The sequence below is a fragment of the Bombina bombina genome, chromosome 1, assembly GCF_027579735.1.
Source record: "Bombina bombina isolate aBomBom1 chromosome 1, aBomBom1.pri, whole genome shotgun sequence".
NCBI classification, from domain to species: Eukaryota; Metazoa; Chordata; class Amphibia; order Anura; family Bombinatoridae; genus Bombina; species Bombina bombina.
Genome location: NC_069499.1, coordinates 838,173,365 through 838,186,289, shown reverse-complemented (window position 1 = coordinate 838,186,289; position 12,925 = coordinate 838,173,365). Strand labels below are relative to the sequence as shown.

The 12,925-nt window shown below is 39.3% G+C and overlaps 1 protein-coding gene across 6 annotated transcripts in view; it reads right to left on the bottom strand.

The window, feature by feature from the left end:
* The window catches only part of LOC128646040 (IST1 homolog), a 247,831-nt gene that overhangs the window by 139,194 nt on the left and 95,712 nt on the right, over positions 1-12,925 (bottom strand). For all 6 annotated transcript variants that reach the window (XM_053699451.1, XM_053699455.1, XM_053699453.1 and 3 more), the window contains one exon: positions 12,261-12,358. In XM_053699451.1, the coding sequence (XP_053555426.1) occupies positions 12,261-12,358 (98 nt within the window). The remainder of the gene's footprint in view (positions 1-12,260; positions 12,359-12,925) is intronic.

Here is a 12,925-nt window from a genome sequence, read left to right as displayed (position 1 = left end):
TTAAACTAATTACACCTACTCTAAGCCCCCTAATAAAATAACAAAGCCCCCCAAAATAAAAAAATGCCCTACCCTATTCTAAATTACTACAGTTCAAAGCTCTTTTACCTTACCAGCCCTGAACAGGGCCATTTGCGGGGCATGCCCCAAGAAGTTCAGCTCTTTTGCCTGTAAAAAAAAACATACAATACCCAAGCCCCCCAACATTACAACCCACCACCCACATACCCCTAATCTAACCCAAACCCCCCTTAAATAAACCTAACACTAAGCCCCTGAAGATCATCCTACCTTGTCTTCACCATACCAGGTTCACCGATCGGTCCAGAAGAGCTCCTCCGATGTCCTGATCCAAGCCCAAGCGAGGGGCTGAAGAGGTCCATGATCCGGCTGAAGTCTTCATCCAAGCGGGGCAGAAGAGTTCTTCCATCCGATTGAAGTCTTCATCCAAGCGACATCCATCCGGAGCGAAGCGGCAGCATCCTGAAGACCTCCACCGCGGAACATCCATCCTGGCCGACGACTGAACGACGAATGACTGGTTCCTTTAAATGACGTCATCCAAGATGGCGTCCCTCGAATTCCGATTGGCTGATAGGATTCTATCAGCCAATCGGAATTAAGGTAGGAATATTCTGATTGGCTGATGGAATCAGCCAATCAGAATCAAGTTCAATCCGATTGGCTGATCCGATCAGCCAATCAGATTGAGCTTGCATTCTATTGGCTGTTCCGATCAGCCAATAGAATGCGAGCTCAATCTGATTGGCTGATTGGATCAGCCAATCGGATTGAACTTGATTCTGATTGGCTGATTCCATCAGCCAATCAGAATATTCCTACCTTAATTCCGATTGGCTGATAGAATCCTATCAGCCAATCGGAATTCGAGGGACGCCATCTTGGATGACGTCATTTAAAGGAACCGTCATTCGTCGTTCAGTCGTTGGCCAGGATGGATGTTCCGCGGTGGAGGTCTTCAGGATGCTGCCGCTTCGCTCCGGATGGATGCCGTTTGGATGAAGACTTCAATCGGATGGAAGAACTCTTCTGCCCCGCTTGGATGAAGACTTCAGCCGGATCATGGACCTCTTCAGCCCCCCGCTTGGGCTTGGATCAGGACATCGGAGGAGCTCTTCTGGACCGATCGGTGAACCTGGTATGGTGAAGACAAGGTAGGATGATCTTCAGGGGCTTAGTGTTAGGTTTATTTAAGGGGGGTTTGGGTTAGATTAGGGGTATGTGGGTGGTGGGTTGTAATGTTGGGGGGCTTTGGTATTGTATGTTTTTTTTTACAGGCAAAAGAGCTGAACTTCTTGGGGCATGCCCCGCAAATGGCCCTGTTCAGGGCTGGTAAGGTAAAAGAGCTTTGAACTGTAGTAATTTAGAATAGGGTAGGGCATTTTTTTATTTTGGGGGGCTTTGTTATTTTATTAGGGGGCTTAGAGTAGGTGTAATTAGTTTAAAATTGTTGTAATATTTTTCTTATGTTTGTAAATATTTTTTTATTTTTTGTAACTTAGTTCTTTTTTATTTTTTGTACTTTAGCAAGTTTATTTAATTGTATTTATTTGTAGCAATTGTATTTAATTAATTTATTGATAGTGTAGTGTTAGGTTAATTGTAGGTAATTGTAGGTAGTTTATTTAATTAATTTATTGATAGTATAGTGTTAGGTTTAATTGTAACTTAGGTTAGGATTTCTTTTACAGGTAAATTTGTAATTATTTTAACTATTTTAGCTATTAAATATTTCTTAACTATTTAATAGCTATTGTACCTGGTTAAAATAAATACAAAGTTACCTGTAAAATAAATATTAATCCTAAAATAGCTACAATATAATTTTAATTTATATTGTAGCTATATTAGGGTTTATTTTACAGGTAAGTATTTAGCTTTAAATAGGAATAATTTATTTAATAAGAGTTAATTTATTTCATTAGATTTAAATAAAATTTAAGTTAGGGGGGTGTTAGTGTTAGGGTTAGACTTAGCTTTAGGGGTTAATGCATTTATTAGAATAGCGGTGAGCTCCGGTCGGCAGATTAGGGGTTAATAATTGAAGTTAGGTGTCGGCGATGTTAGGGAGGGCAGATTAGGGGTTAATACTATTTATTATAGGGTTAGTGAGGCGGATTAGGGGTTAATAACTTTATTATAGTAGCGCTCAGGTCCGCTCGGCAGATTAGGGGTTAATAAGTGTAGGCAGGTGGAGGCGACGTTGTGGGGGGCAGATTAGGGGTTAATAAATATAATATAGGGGTCGGCGGTGTTAGGGGCAGCAGATTAGGGGTACATAGGGATAATGTAGCTGGCGGCGGCGTGCGGACGGCAGATTAGGGGTTAATAAGTGTAGGTAGCTGGCAGCGACGTTGTGGGGGGCAGATTAGGGGTTAATAAATATAATACAGGGGTCGGCGGTGTTAGGGGCAGCAGATTAGGGGTACATAAGGATAACGTAGGTGGCGGTCGGCAGATTAGGGGTTAAAAAAATTATTCGAGTGTCGGCGATGTGGGGGGGGCCTCGGTTTAGGGGTACATAGGTAGTTTATGGGTGTTAGTATACTTTAGAGTACAGTAGTTAAGAGCTTCATGAACCGGCGTTAGCCCAGAAAGCTCTTAACTACTGACTTTTTTCCTGCGGCTGGAGTTTTGTCGTTAGATTTCTAACGCTCACTTCAGCCACGACTCTAAATACCGGAGTTAGGAAGATCCCATTGAAAAGATAGGATACGCAATTGACGTAAGGGGATCTGCGGTATGGAAAAGTCGCGGCTGAAAAGTGAGCGTTAGACCCTATTTTCAGTGACTCTAAATACCGGCGGTAGCCTAAAACCAGCGTTAGGAGCCTCTAACGCTGGTTTTCACGGCTACCGCCAAACTCCAAATCTAGCCGTCAGCAAGTTATAAAAGATTCCTTATGTGTTACTGCTATGATTTCATGAGCCCCACAAATGCGGGTAATCAGCGGGCTTTATTGTATATCTCTTGTTAAGTGAATACCTACAATTATTATACAAAAAGGTGGAGGGCAAATTCAAGCTCCAGAAAATCGGTATAGCATATAAAGAGCAACAAAACTATCCAAAGTACATTCTGACAGGCGAATGGCCCTCCTGCACTAAAGCTAATATAAGCTAATATAATGCGAAACGTCTCCATTTTGAAAGAGTGAATTTTCAGAAATTTGTTCAAAGTTCTGAGATCCAAGATTGGCTTTTAAGTCTTGTCTTTTTTTTGGAACACTAAAAATATTTGAATAGAAACCATGATTCTGTTCCTCCAAGGGGAGCGTAGTAACCACTCCCATGGCTTCTAACTCTGATACACATGCCAAAAAACTCTTATGGAACATGAGACAGGAGGAATATTTCTTTCATGTAATTGGCAAGAGTCCATGAGCTAGTGACGTATGGGATATACAATCCTACCAGGAGGGGCAAAGTTTCCCAAACCTCAAAATGCCTATAAATACACCCCCACCACACCCACAATTCAGTTTTACAAACTTTGCCTCCTATGGAGGTGGTGAAGTAAGTTTGTGCTAGATTTCTACGTTGATCTGCGCTTCTCAGCTTTTTGAAGCCCGGTTCCTCTCAGAGTATTACCTATTGAATACAATGGTCATCCTAACGGGGATCTATTTCATAGGTTCTCTGTTATCGGTCATAGAGATTCATCTCCTACCTCCCTTTTCAGATCGACGATATACTCTTATATACCATTACCTCTGCTGATTCTCATTTCAGTACTGGTTTGGCTATCTACTTTATGTAGATGAGTGTCTTTTGGTAAGTATGTTTCTTTTATTTAAGACACTCTCAGCTATGGTTTGGCACTTTATATTTAAAGTTCTAAATATATGTTTATTCTTATATTTGCCATGATTCAGGTTTATCAGTATATTTACTTTTTGCAGACTGTCAGTTTCATATCTGGGAAATGCATTAAAAAAAAAAATTCTTACCTGAAGTTTTCAAATTGACTCTCTTTTCTAAATTGCGGGCTGTTAGGCTCCCAGGAGCGCAAAATGCTATCATTTATTGCGTCATTCTTGGCACGAGACTTTTTTGTTTGTTGACGTAATTTCATCATTTCCGGCGTCTTAGTTGGCGCCAAGTTTTTTCACGAGGTTGCGTCATTTATTGCGAGAGAATTTGTTTCTAATTCCATTCAGAAGGCTTTGTCTGCCATACCGCCTTCTAATAAACGTAAAAGGTCTTTTAAAACTTCTCATAAGATTGATGAATTTTTAAATAACTGACAACATTCTGATTTATCTATCTCTGATGAGGATCTATCTGGTTCAGAAGATTCTGCCTCAGATATTGACACTGACAAATCTTCATACTTATTTAAAATGGAGTATATTCGTTCTTTATTAAAAGAGGTGTTGATTGCATTAGATATGGAGGAGACTAGTCCTCTTGATATTAAAACTAATAAACGTTTAAATTCGGTTTTTAACCTCATGTAGTTATTCCTGAGGTTTTTCCAGTTCCTGATGCTATTTCAGATGTGATTTCTAGGGAATTGAATAAATTGGGTACTTCTTTTACTCCTTCTTCAAGGTTTAAGAAACTGTATCCTTTGCCGACTGATAGATTGGAGTTTTGGGAAAAGATCCCCAAAGTTGATGGGGCCATCTCTACTCTTGCTAAGCGTACTACTATTCCTACGGCAGATAGTACTTCTTTTAAAGATCCTTTAGATAGAAAACTTGAATCGTATATAAGGAAGGCTTATTTATGTTCAGGTCATCTTTTTAGGCCTGCTATTTCTTTGGCTGATGTTGCAGCTGCTTCAACTTTTTGGTTGGAATCCTTAGCGCAACAAGTTCCAGATCATAATGTATATAGCATTGTTAAGTTAATTCAACATGCTAATAATTTCATTTGCGATGCCATTTTTTATATCGTTAGAATTGATGTTAGATATATTTCTTTAGCTATATTAGCTAGAAGAGCTTTATGGCTTAAATCTTGGAATGCTGATATGACTTCTAAATCAACGTTGCTATCTCTCTCTTTCCAAGGTAATAAATTATTTGGTTCTCAGTTGGATTCGATTATTTCAACTGTCACTGGGGGGAAGGGAACTTTTTTGCCTCAGGATAAAAAATCTAAGGGTAAATTTAAGGCTGCTAACCATTTTTTTTCCTTTCAACAAAATAAGTAATAGAAACCTAACCCTTCCCCTAAGGGAACGGTTTCCAATTGGAAGCCTTCTTCAGTCTGGAATAAATCCAAGCCATTTAAAAGATCTAAATCAGCCCCCAAGTCCGCATGAAGGTGCGGCCCTCATTCCAGCTCAGCTGGTAGGGGGCAGACTAAGATTTTTCAAGGATGTTTGGATCAATTCAGTCCAAAATCATTGGATTCAGAACATTGTCTCTCAGGGGTACAGAATAGGTTTCAAAGTAAGACCGCCTGTGAGAAGTTTCTTTCTCTCACGCATTCCAGTGAACCCAGAGAAAGAACAGGCTTTCCTGAAGTGTGTTTCAGACCTGGAGTTGTCTGGGGTAATTGTGCCAGTTCCTTTTCAGGAACGGGGTCTGGGGTTTTATTCAAATCTGTTCATTGTCCCAAAGAAGGAGAATTCTTTCAGACCCGTTCTGGATCTAAAAATGTTGAATCGTTATGTAAGAATACCAACACTCAAAATGGTGACTATAAGGACTATTCTGCCTTTTGTTCAGCAAGGGCATTATATGTCCACAATAGACTTACAGAATGCATATCAGCATATTCCGATTCATCCAGATCACTATCAGTTCCTGAGATTCTCTTTTCTAGACAAGCATTACCAATTTTTTGCTCTTCCTTTTGGCCTAGCGACAGCTCCAAGGATCTTTTCAAAGGTTCTCAGTGCCCTACTCTCTGTAATCAGAGAGCGGGGTATTGTGGTGTTTCCTTATTTAAACAATATCTTGGTACGTGCTCAGTCTTTATGTTCTGCAGAATCTCACACAAATCAACTAGTGTTGTTTCTTCAAAGACATGGTTGGAGGATCAATTTACCAAAAAGTTCTTTGATTCCTCAGACAAGGGTAACCTTTTTAGGTTTCAAAATAGATTCAGTATCCATGACTTTGTCTCTAACAGACAAGAGATGTCTGAAATTCATTGCAGCTTGTCGGAACCTTCCGTTTCAATCATTCCCTTCAGTAGCTATGTGCATGGAGGTTTTAGGTCTCATGACTGCAGCATCGGACGCTATCCCCTTTGCTCGTTTTCACATAAGACCTCTTCAGTTTTGTATGCTGAACCAATGGTGCAGGGATTATACAAAGATATCACAATTAATATCCTTAAATCCCAATGTTCAACTATCTCTGACTTGGTGATTAGATCACCATTGTATAGTTTAAGGGGCCTCTTTTGTTCGTCCAACCTGGACTGTGATCACAACAGATGTGAGTCTTTCAGGTTGGGGAGCTGTCTGGGGATCTCTGACAGCGCAGGGGGTTTGGAAATCTCAAGAGGCGAGATTACCAATCAATATTTTGGAACTCTGTGTGATTCTCAGAGCTCTTCAGTTTTGGCCTCTACTGTACGGAAGAGAGAACTGTTTATTTGTTTTCAGACAGACAATGTCACAACCGTGGCATATGTCAATCAAAGAAATAGATCTGATGGCTTCTGATCTAAACAGGAAACTTCCCAGGTATCTGTCCAGGTCCAGGGATCCTCAGGCGGAAGCAGTGGATGCGTTGACACTTCCTTGGTGTTATCAACCTGCCTATATTTTTCTGCCTCTAGTTCTTCTTCCAAGAGTGATTTCCAAAATCATAATGGAGCATTCGTTTGTACTGCTGGTGGCTCCAGCATGGCCACACAGGTGTTGGTATGTGGATCTTATTCGGATGTCCAGTTGCCAACCTTGGCCACTTCCATTAAGGCCAGACCTTCTATCTCAAGGCCCGTTTTTCCATCAGGATCTCAAATCATAACATTTGAAGGTATGGAAATTGAACGCTTAGTGCTTAGTCATAGAGGTTTCTCTGACTCCGTGATTAATAATGTTGCAGGCTCGTAAATCTGTGTCTAGAAAGATTTATTATCGAGTTTGGAAGACTTACATTTCATGGTGCTCTTCTCATAAATTCTCTTGGCATTCTTTTAGAATACCTAGAATTTTACAGTTTCTTCAGGATGGTTTAGATAAGGGTTTGTCTGCAAGTTCCTTGAAAGCACACATTTCTGCTCTTTCTGTTCTGTTCCACAGAAAAATTGCTAAACTTCCTGATATTCATTGTTTTATACAGGCTTTGGTTCGTATCAAGCCTGTCATTAAATCAAGTTCTCCTCCTTGGAGTCTTAATTTTGTTTTGAAGGCTTTACAGGCTCCTCCATTTCAGCCTATGCATTCTCTGGACATTAAATTACTTTCTTGGAAAGTGTTGTTCCTTTTGGCCATCTCTTCTGCTAGAAGAGTTTCCGAATTATCTGCTCTTTCTTGTTAGTCTCCTTTTCCGATTTTTCATCAGGATAAGGTGGTTTTGCGGACTTGTTTACATTTTTACCTAAAGTTGTGAACTCCAACAACATTAGTAGAGAAATTGTTGTCCCTTCTTTGTGTCCTAATCCAAAGAATTCTCTGGAGAGATCTTTACATTCTTTGGATGTGGTAAGAGCTTTGAAATATTATGTTGAAGCTACTAAAGATTTCAGGAAGACTTCTAGTCTATTTGCTATCTTTTCTGGTCCTAGGAAAGGTCAGAAGGCTTCTGCCATTTCTTTGGCATCTTGGTTAAAGCTTTTGATTCATCATGCTTATTTGGAGTCAGGTAAATCCCCGCCTCAGAGGATTGCGGCTCATTCTACTAGGTCAGTTTCCACTTCCTGGGCTTTTAAGAATGAAGCTTCTGTTGATCAGATTTGCAAAGCAGCAACTTGGTCTTCTTTGCATACTTTTACTAAATTCTACCATTTTGATTTTTTCTCTTCTTCAGAAGCAATTTTTGGTAGAAAAGTACTTCAGGCAACTGTTTCAGTTTGATTCTTCTGCTTATAATTTCAGTTTTTTTCATTATAAAGATTAAAACTTTTGATTTGGGTTGTGGATTAATTTTTCAGCGGAATTGGCTGTCTTTATTTTTATCCCTCCCTCTCTAGTGACTCTTGCGTGGAGTTCCACATCTTGGGTATTTGCTATCCCATACGTCACTAGCTCATGGACTCTTGCCAATTACATGAAAGAAAACATAATTTATGTAAGAATTTACCTGATAAATTAATTTCTTTCATATTGGCAAGAGTCCATGAGACCCATCCTTTTTATGGTGGTTATGATTTTTTTGTATAAAGCACAATTATTCCAATTCCTTGTTGATGCTTTTTGCTCCTTTCTTATCACCCCACTTCTTGGCTATTCATTAAACTGAATTGTGGGTGTGGTGGGGGGTGTATTTATAGGCATTTTGAGGTTTGGGAAACTTTGCCCCTCCTGGTAGGATTGTATATCCCATACGTCACTAGCTCATGGACTCTTGCCAATATGAAAGAAATTAATTTATCAGGTAAATTCTTACATAAATTATGTTTTAACGAGGCGGGTGAAACTGAAATCCTCTGTAGTACCCCAGGGAAATTATATTCAGTACCCTAGGGTCTTGAACAGATTTTTCCCAAGCTTTCTGAAAAAGGTTTTGACTGCCCCCCACCAAAACTAAGTCTGGATTGGTATGCAACCAAGAGGAACTACGCTTCCACATGGACGTGGACATGTCTGACTTCTGAGACAATGAAGAGGAGGATCTTTGTGACTTGGAATGATGAAAGGAGTGAAATTGTCTAGTGGACCCTGCCCTTGCTTTTTTTCTAGCGGCAGGAATACTGACAAAAAAAAGATGTGTACATGCTGTCCACAATGCACAATGAAACTACAGTGCCTGTGTCTGTGAAGGATACACAGATTCAAAACCCAAAGCTCATTGTGGAGTTCAGCAAAAATATGGGGTGGGGGGTGTAGATTTAGCTGACTAGTGCATACAACCATATCTGGTTCAGTGCAAGACCAAAAAAGTGGTACAAAAAAATAGCCATTTATGTGGCACAGATCGCAGTGAATAATACATATATGTGCTGTAAAAAAGCAGGTGCAGAAAAGCCATACACTTTTCTGGAATTAACATTAAATATTTTATCTGATATTTTGTATAACTAGGTCCCTAATCCTCCCACAATTTAATAAAAAAAATGTCCAGAGAATTTGCGGCAGGCATTATCTTTCTAGCCTGCAAAAAGTCACTCCAGAAAAAGTGCAGAGTCTGCTACAAAAAAGGAGTTAGGAAGGACTCTAGTTACTATTGCTTTTCCTGCCCATCTCTACCTGACCTCTGTTTCACAATCTGCTTCAGAATCTACAATATAGAGTTACACTTTTAATTCAAATAACTTTGTATGTGTTCTTGAATTATTTTATTTTATTACCCTGACTTCATGGAACCCCTGACCTTGGCCTGCCCATTTTTACGTTAAGCCCAGCCACTCTAAGGTCATGATATATTAGCTACACAAAACACCTCAAAATACCCCATTTAGAATACCCTGTGCTATCTACTTTTGCAAATCGCCAAATGCCATAATGGTGGTACGTTTCATTTCTGGGCTGCCATACTGTCTCAAAAGCGACATAGGCCCAGAAAATCAATGGGCCGATTTATCAAGCTCCGTATGGAGCTTGATGACCCTTGTTTCCGACGACCCTTCAGGCTCGCTGGAAACAGAAGTTATGAAGTAGCGGTCTTAAGACCACTGCTCCATAACTTGTCCGCCTGCTCTGAGGCCGCGGACAGAAATCAACCCGAACGAATACAATCGGGTTGATTGTAACCCCCTGCTAGCGGCCAATTGGCCGCGAATCTGCAGGGGGCGGCATTGCACCAGCAGTTAACAAGAACTGCTGGTGCAATGATAAATGCCGACAGAGTATGCTGTTGGCATTTATCAATGTGCAGCAGGCATGATACGCTACATGGCATCATGTCCACTCGCACATTAATGAATATACCCCAATGTGTCAAATTTCCATGTACATAGGCAGATCCCATATTTGGCCCTGTAACTTCACGAAACCCTGTAAATGAGGGTATTGTTGTACTCGTGGGACATTGCTGAACATAAATATGGGTGTTTTATAGCAGTAAAACATATAAGGATGACAATCGAAACCGGAAAAGGGCAATGTTTGTGTGAAAACCACAAAAAAATATGACCACTAAATTTGGCCAGGTGTTGTGACTAAGTGGCTACAAAAAAGGCTGGACATACCCCGTTTGGAATACATTGGGTTGTCTACTTTTGCAAATGGTATGCCATGATGGGGTCATTTTCATTCCTGGGCTGTCATAATGTTTCCAATGCAACATAGACCCAGAACATCAATGTTTTAAATGTCAATGTTATGAGCAGGCCCCATATTTAGCCATGTAACTTCCCGAAACCTCACAATACCTGTACATGGGGGTATTGTTGTACTTGTAGGACATTGCTGAACACATATATGGGTGTTTTATAGAACTAAAACATATAAGGGTAATATAAACAGTAAAAGGGCAGTGTTTGATAAACTAAAAAATAATATGACCACTAAATTTGGCCAAGTTTTGTGACTAAGTGGCTACAAAAAAATGCTGGACATTACCATTTTGGAATATCCTGGGTTGTCTACTTTTGCAAATGGTGTACCATTATAAGAGTAGTTCTCATTCCTGGGCTACCATACCGTCTCAAAGGTAAAATAGGCCCAGAAAATCAATTTGCCAAATTTCCATGTAAATGAGCAGGCCCAATATTTGGCTCTGTAGCTTCCTGAAACCTCATAAAAACTGTATGGGAGGGTACCATTGAACTCATGGGACATCGCTGAACACAAATGGGTGTTTTATAGCAGTAAACATATAAAGATGATGATCTAACTAGGGAAAGTGCAGTGTTTGTGTGAAAAATTCCACACAAGAAACACGACCACTAAATTTGGCCAGGTGTTGTAACAAAGTGGTTACAAAAAAAGACTGGACAAACCCCTTTTGGAATACCCTGGGTTGTCTACTTTGCAGATGGTATGCCATGATGGGTTAATTTTGATTATTGGACTGCCATAATGTCTCAAAGGTGACAAAAACCCAGAAAATCAATGTGCCAAATATCCATGTATGAAGACTAAAAGAGGCAGGCCCCATATTTAGCACTGTAACTTCCTGAAATGAAGTGCAAAGTGTGGAGTTGGTTTGCAATCTACTGGTGGCCAGAGAAAGTGAGTGTACCCTTTTGTGAGGCTAGGTAAGTAGTAGCACATGGTCTAGGCAGATCCATTGATTTAAAGTTACCTTAAGAGTATGGGGCAAGCAACCGAGGGGTGGGGGTGAAAGTTTTATGATTTTTCAAAAGGACATTATATGCAATAAGGATTTTTATCTCTGAAAAAAACTCTCCTGGCTTTGTAAAATCTATAAGATAACCAGAAAAAAAATTAGGCCCATTTTGAGGAAATATTTTTTTAATCAGAATGGCATTAAAGGGACAGTCTAGTCAAAATTAAACTTTCATGATTCAGATAGGGTATACGATTTTAAACAACTTTCCAACTGACTTTTATCATTAGATTTGCTTTGTTCCCTTGATGGTATTTTTGAAAAGCTAAACCTAGGTAGACTCAAACTGATTTCTAAACCGTTGAAAACCGCCTCCAAGCTCAGAGCATTTTGAAAGTTTTTCACAGTTAGACAGTACTAGTTCATGTATGTCATATAGATAACATTGTGCTCACTCCTGTGGAGTTCTTTAGGAGTCTTTACTGATTGGCTAAACTGTATGTCTGTCAAAAGCACTGAGATAAGGGGGCAGTCTGCAGAGGCTTAGATACAAGCTAATCAAAGAGGTAAAACATATATTAATATAACAGTACTGGTTATGCAAACCTGGGGGAAGGGTAATAAAGGGATTATCTATCTTTTAAAACAATAACAATTCTGGTGTAGACTGTCCCTTTAATAAGTAATGCAGTATATCATGGGACTTTTAAGAGCCTAATGGCCTCTTTGGCACTTTGGAATAGATTTACTGGGCTGAGTATATTCATGCCAAAAATACAAATACCTTATTCGGTATAAATAAAATAATCAGGTTAGGTAGAATCTAAGCCATAACTGGGTTAAAATAGATTAGGCTTTATTTCAATACTATGTTAAGTCACCAAAACACACATATAAAACATAGTCATAAACATCCACACTTGCTTTAAAACATACTCACTTTTCTTTTTCTCTAGTAATTTTAGACGGTTCATAGCAAGTTTGAGATTTACTCTAAGACGTTCAGCCTTAAAACCTGACCCCAGCATGATGAATTTCCTGCACAATAAAAATAAAAACAGGCCCTTATTGTAGTGTACAAAACATCTTTACATGTAGTCATATCATCAAATTATTTTTATCTGTACATCTGCTCTAGTTACTTCAGAAAAAAAGCTGGAAAATTCCCTTTCTACACATTTTAGCACACATATAGAATATAACCTAAAAAGCAAATTACTGTAAATGATTAGGTCTGGTAAACATGTTGTTATCCATACATAATAAAATATTTCAAAACAGGTTGAATTTTTACAAATAAAGGCAATGGCACTGGTCAATATAATCTAATACTTGTATAATTGTGCTCTGAATTGTATTTATGATGCAAATGGATGTGTGATGTTAAAGATATACTAAACCCAAATTTATTCTTTCAGGATTCGAATAGAGCCTGCAATTTTGAGCAACTTTCTAATTTACTCCTAGGGGCCGATTTAAGAAAGTGCGAGCGGACAAGATCTGCTGTAGCACTTTCTTAAATCGGCTGTAGCACTTTCTTTAATTAGCCGCTGCATACGCTGTCGGCATTTATCATTGCACCAGCACTTCTGGTGAACTGCTTGT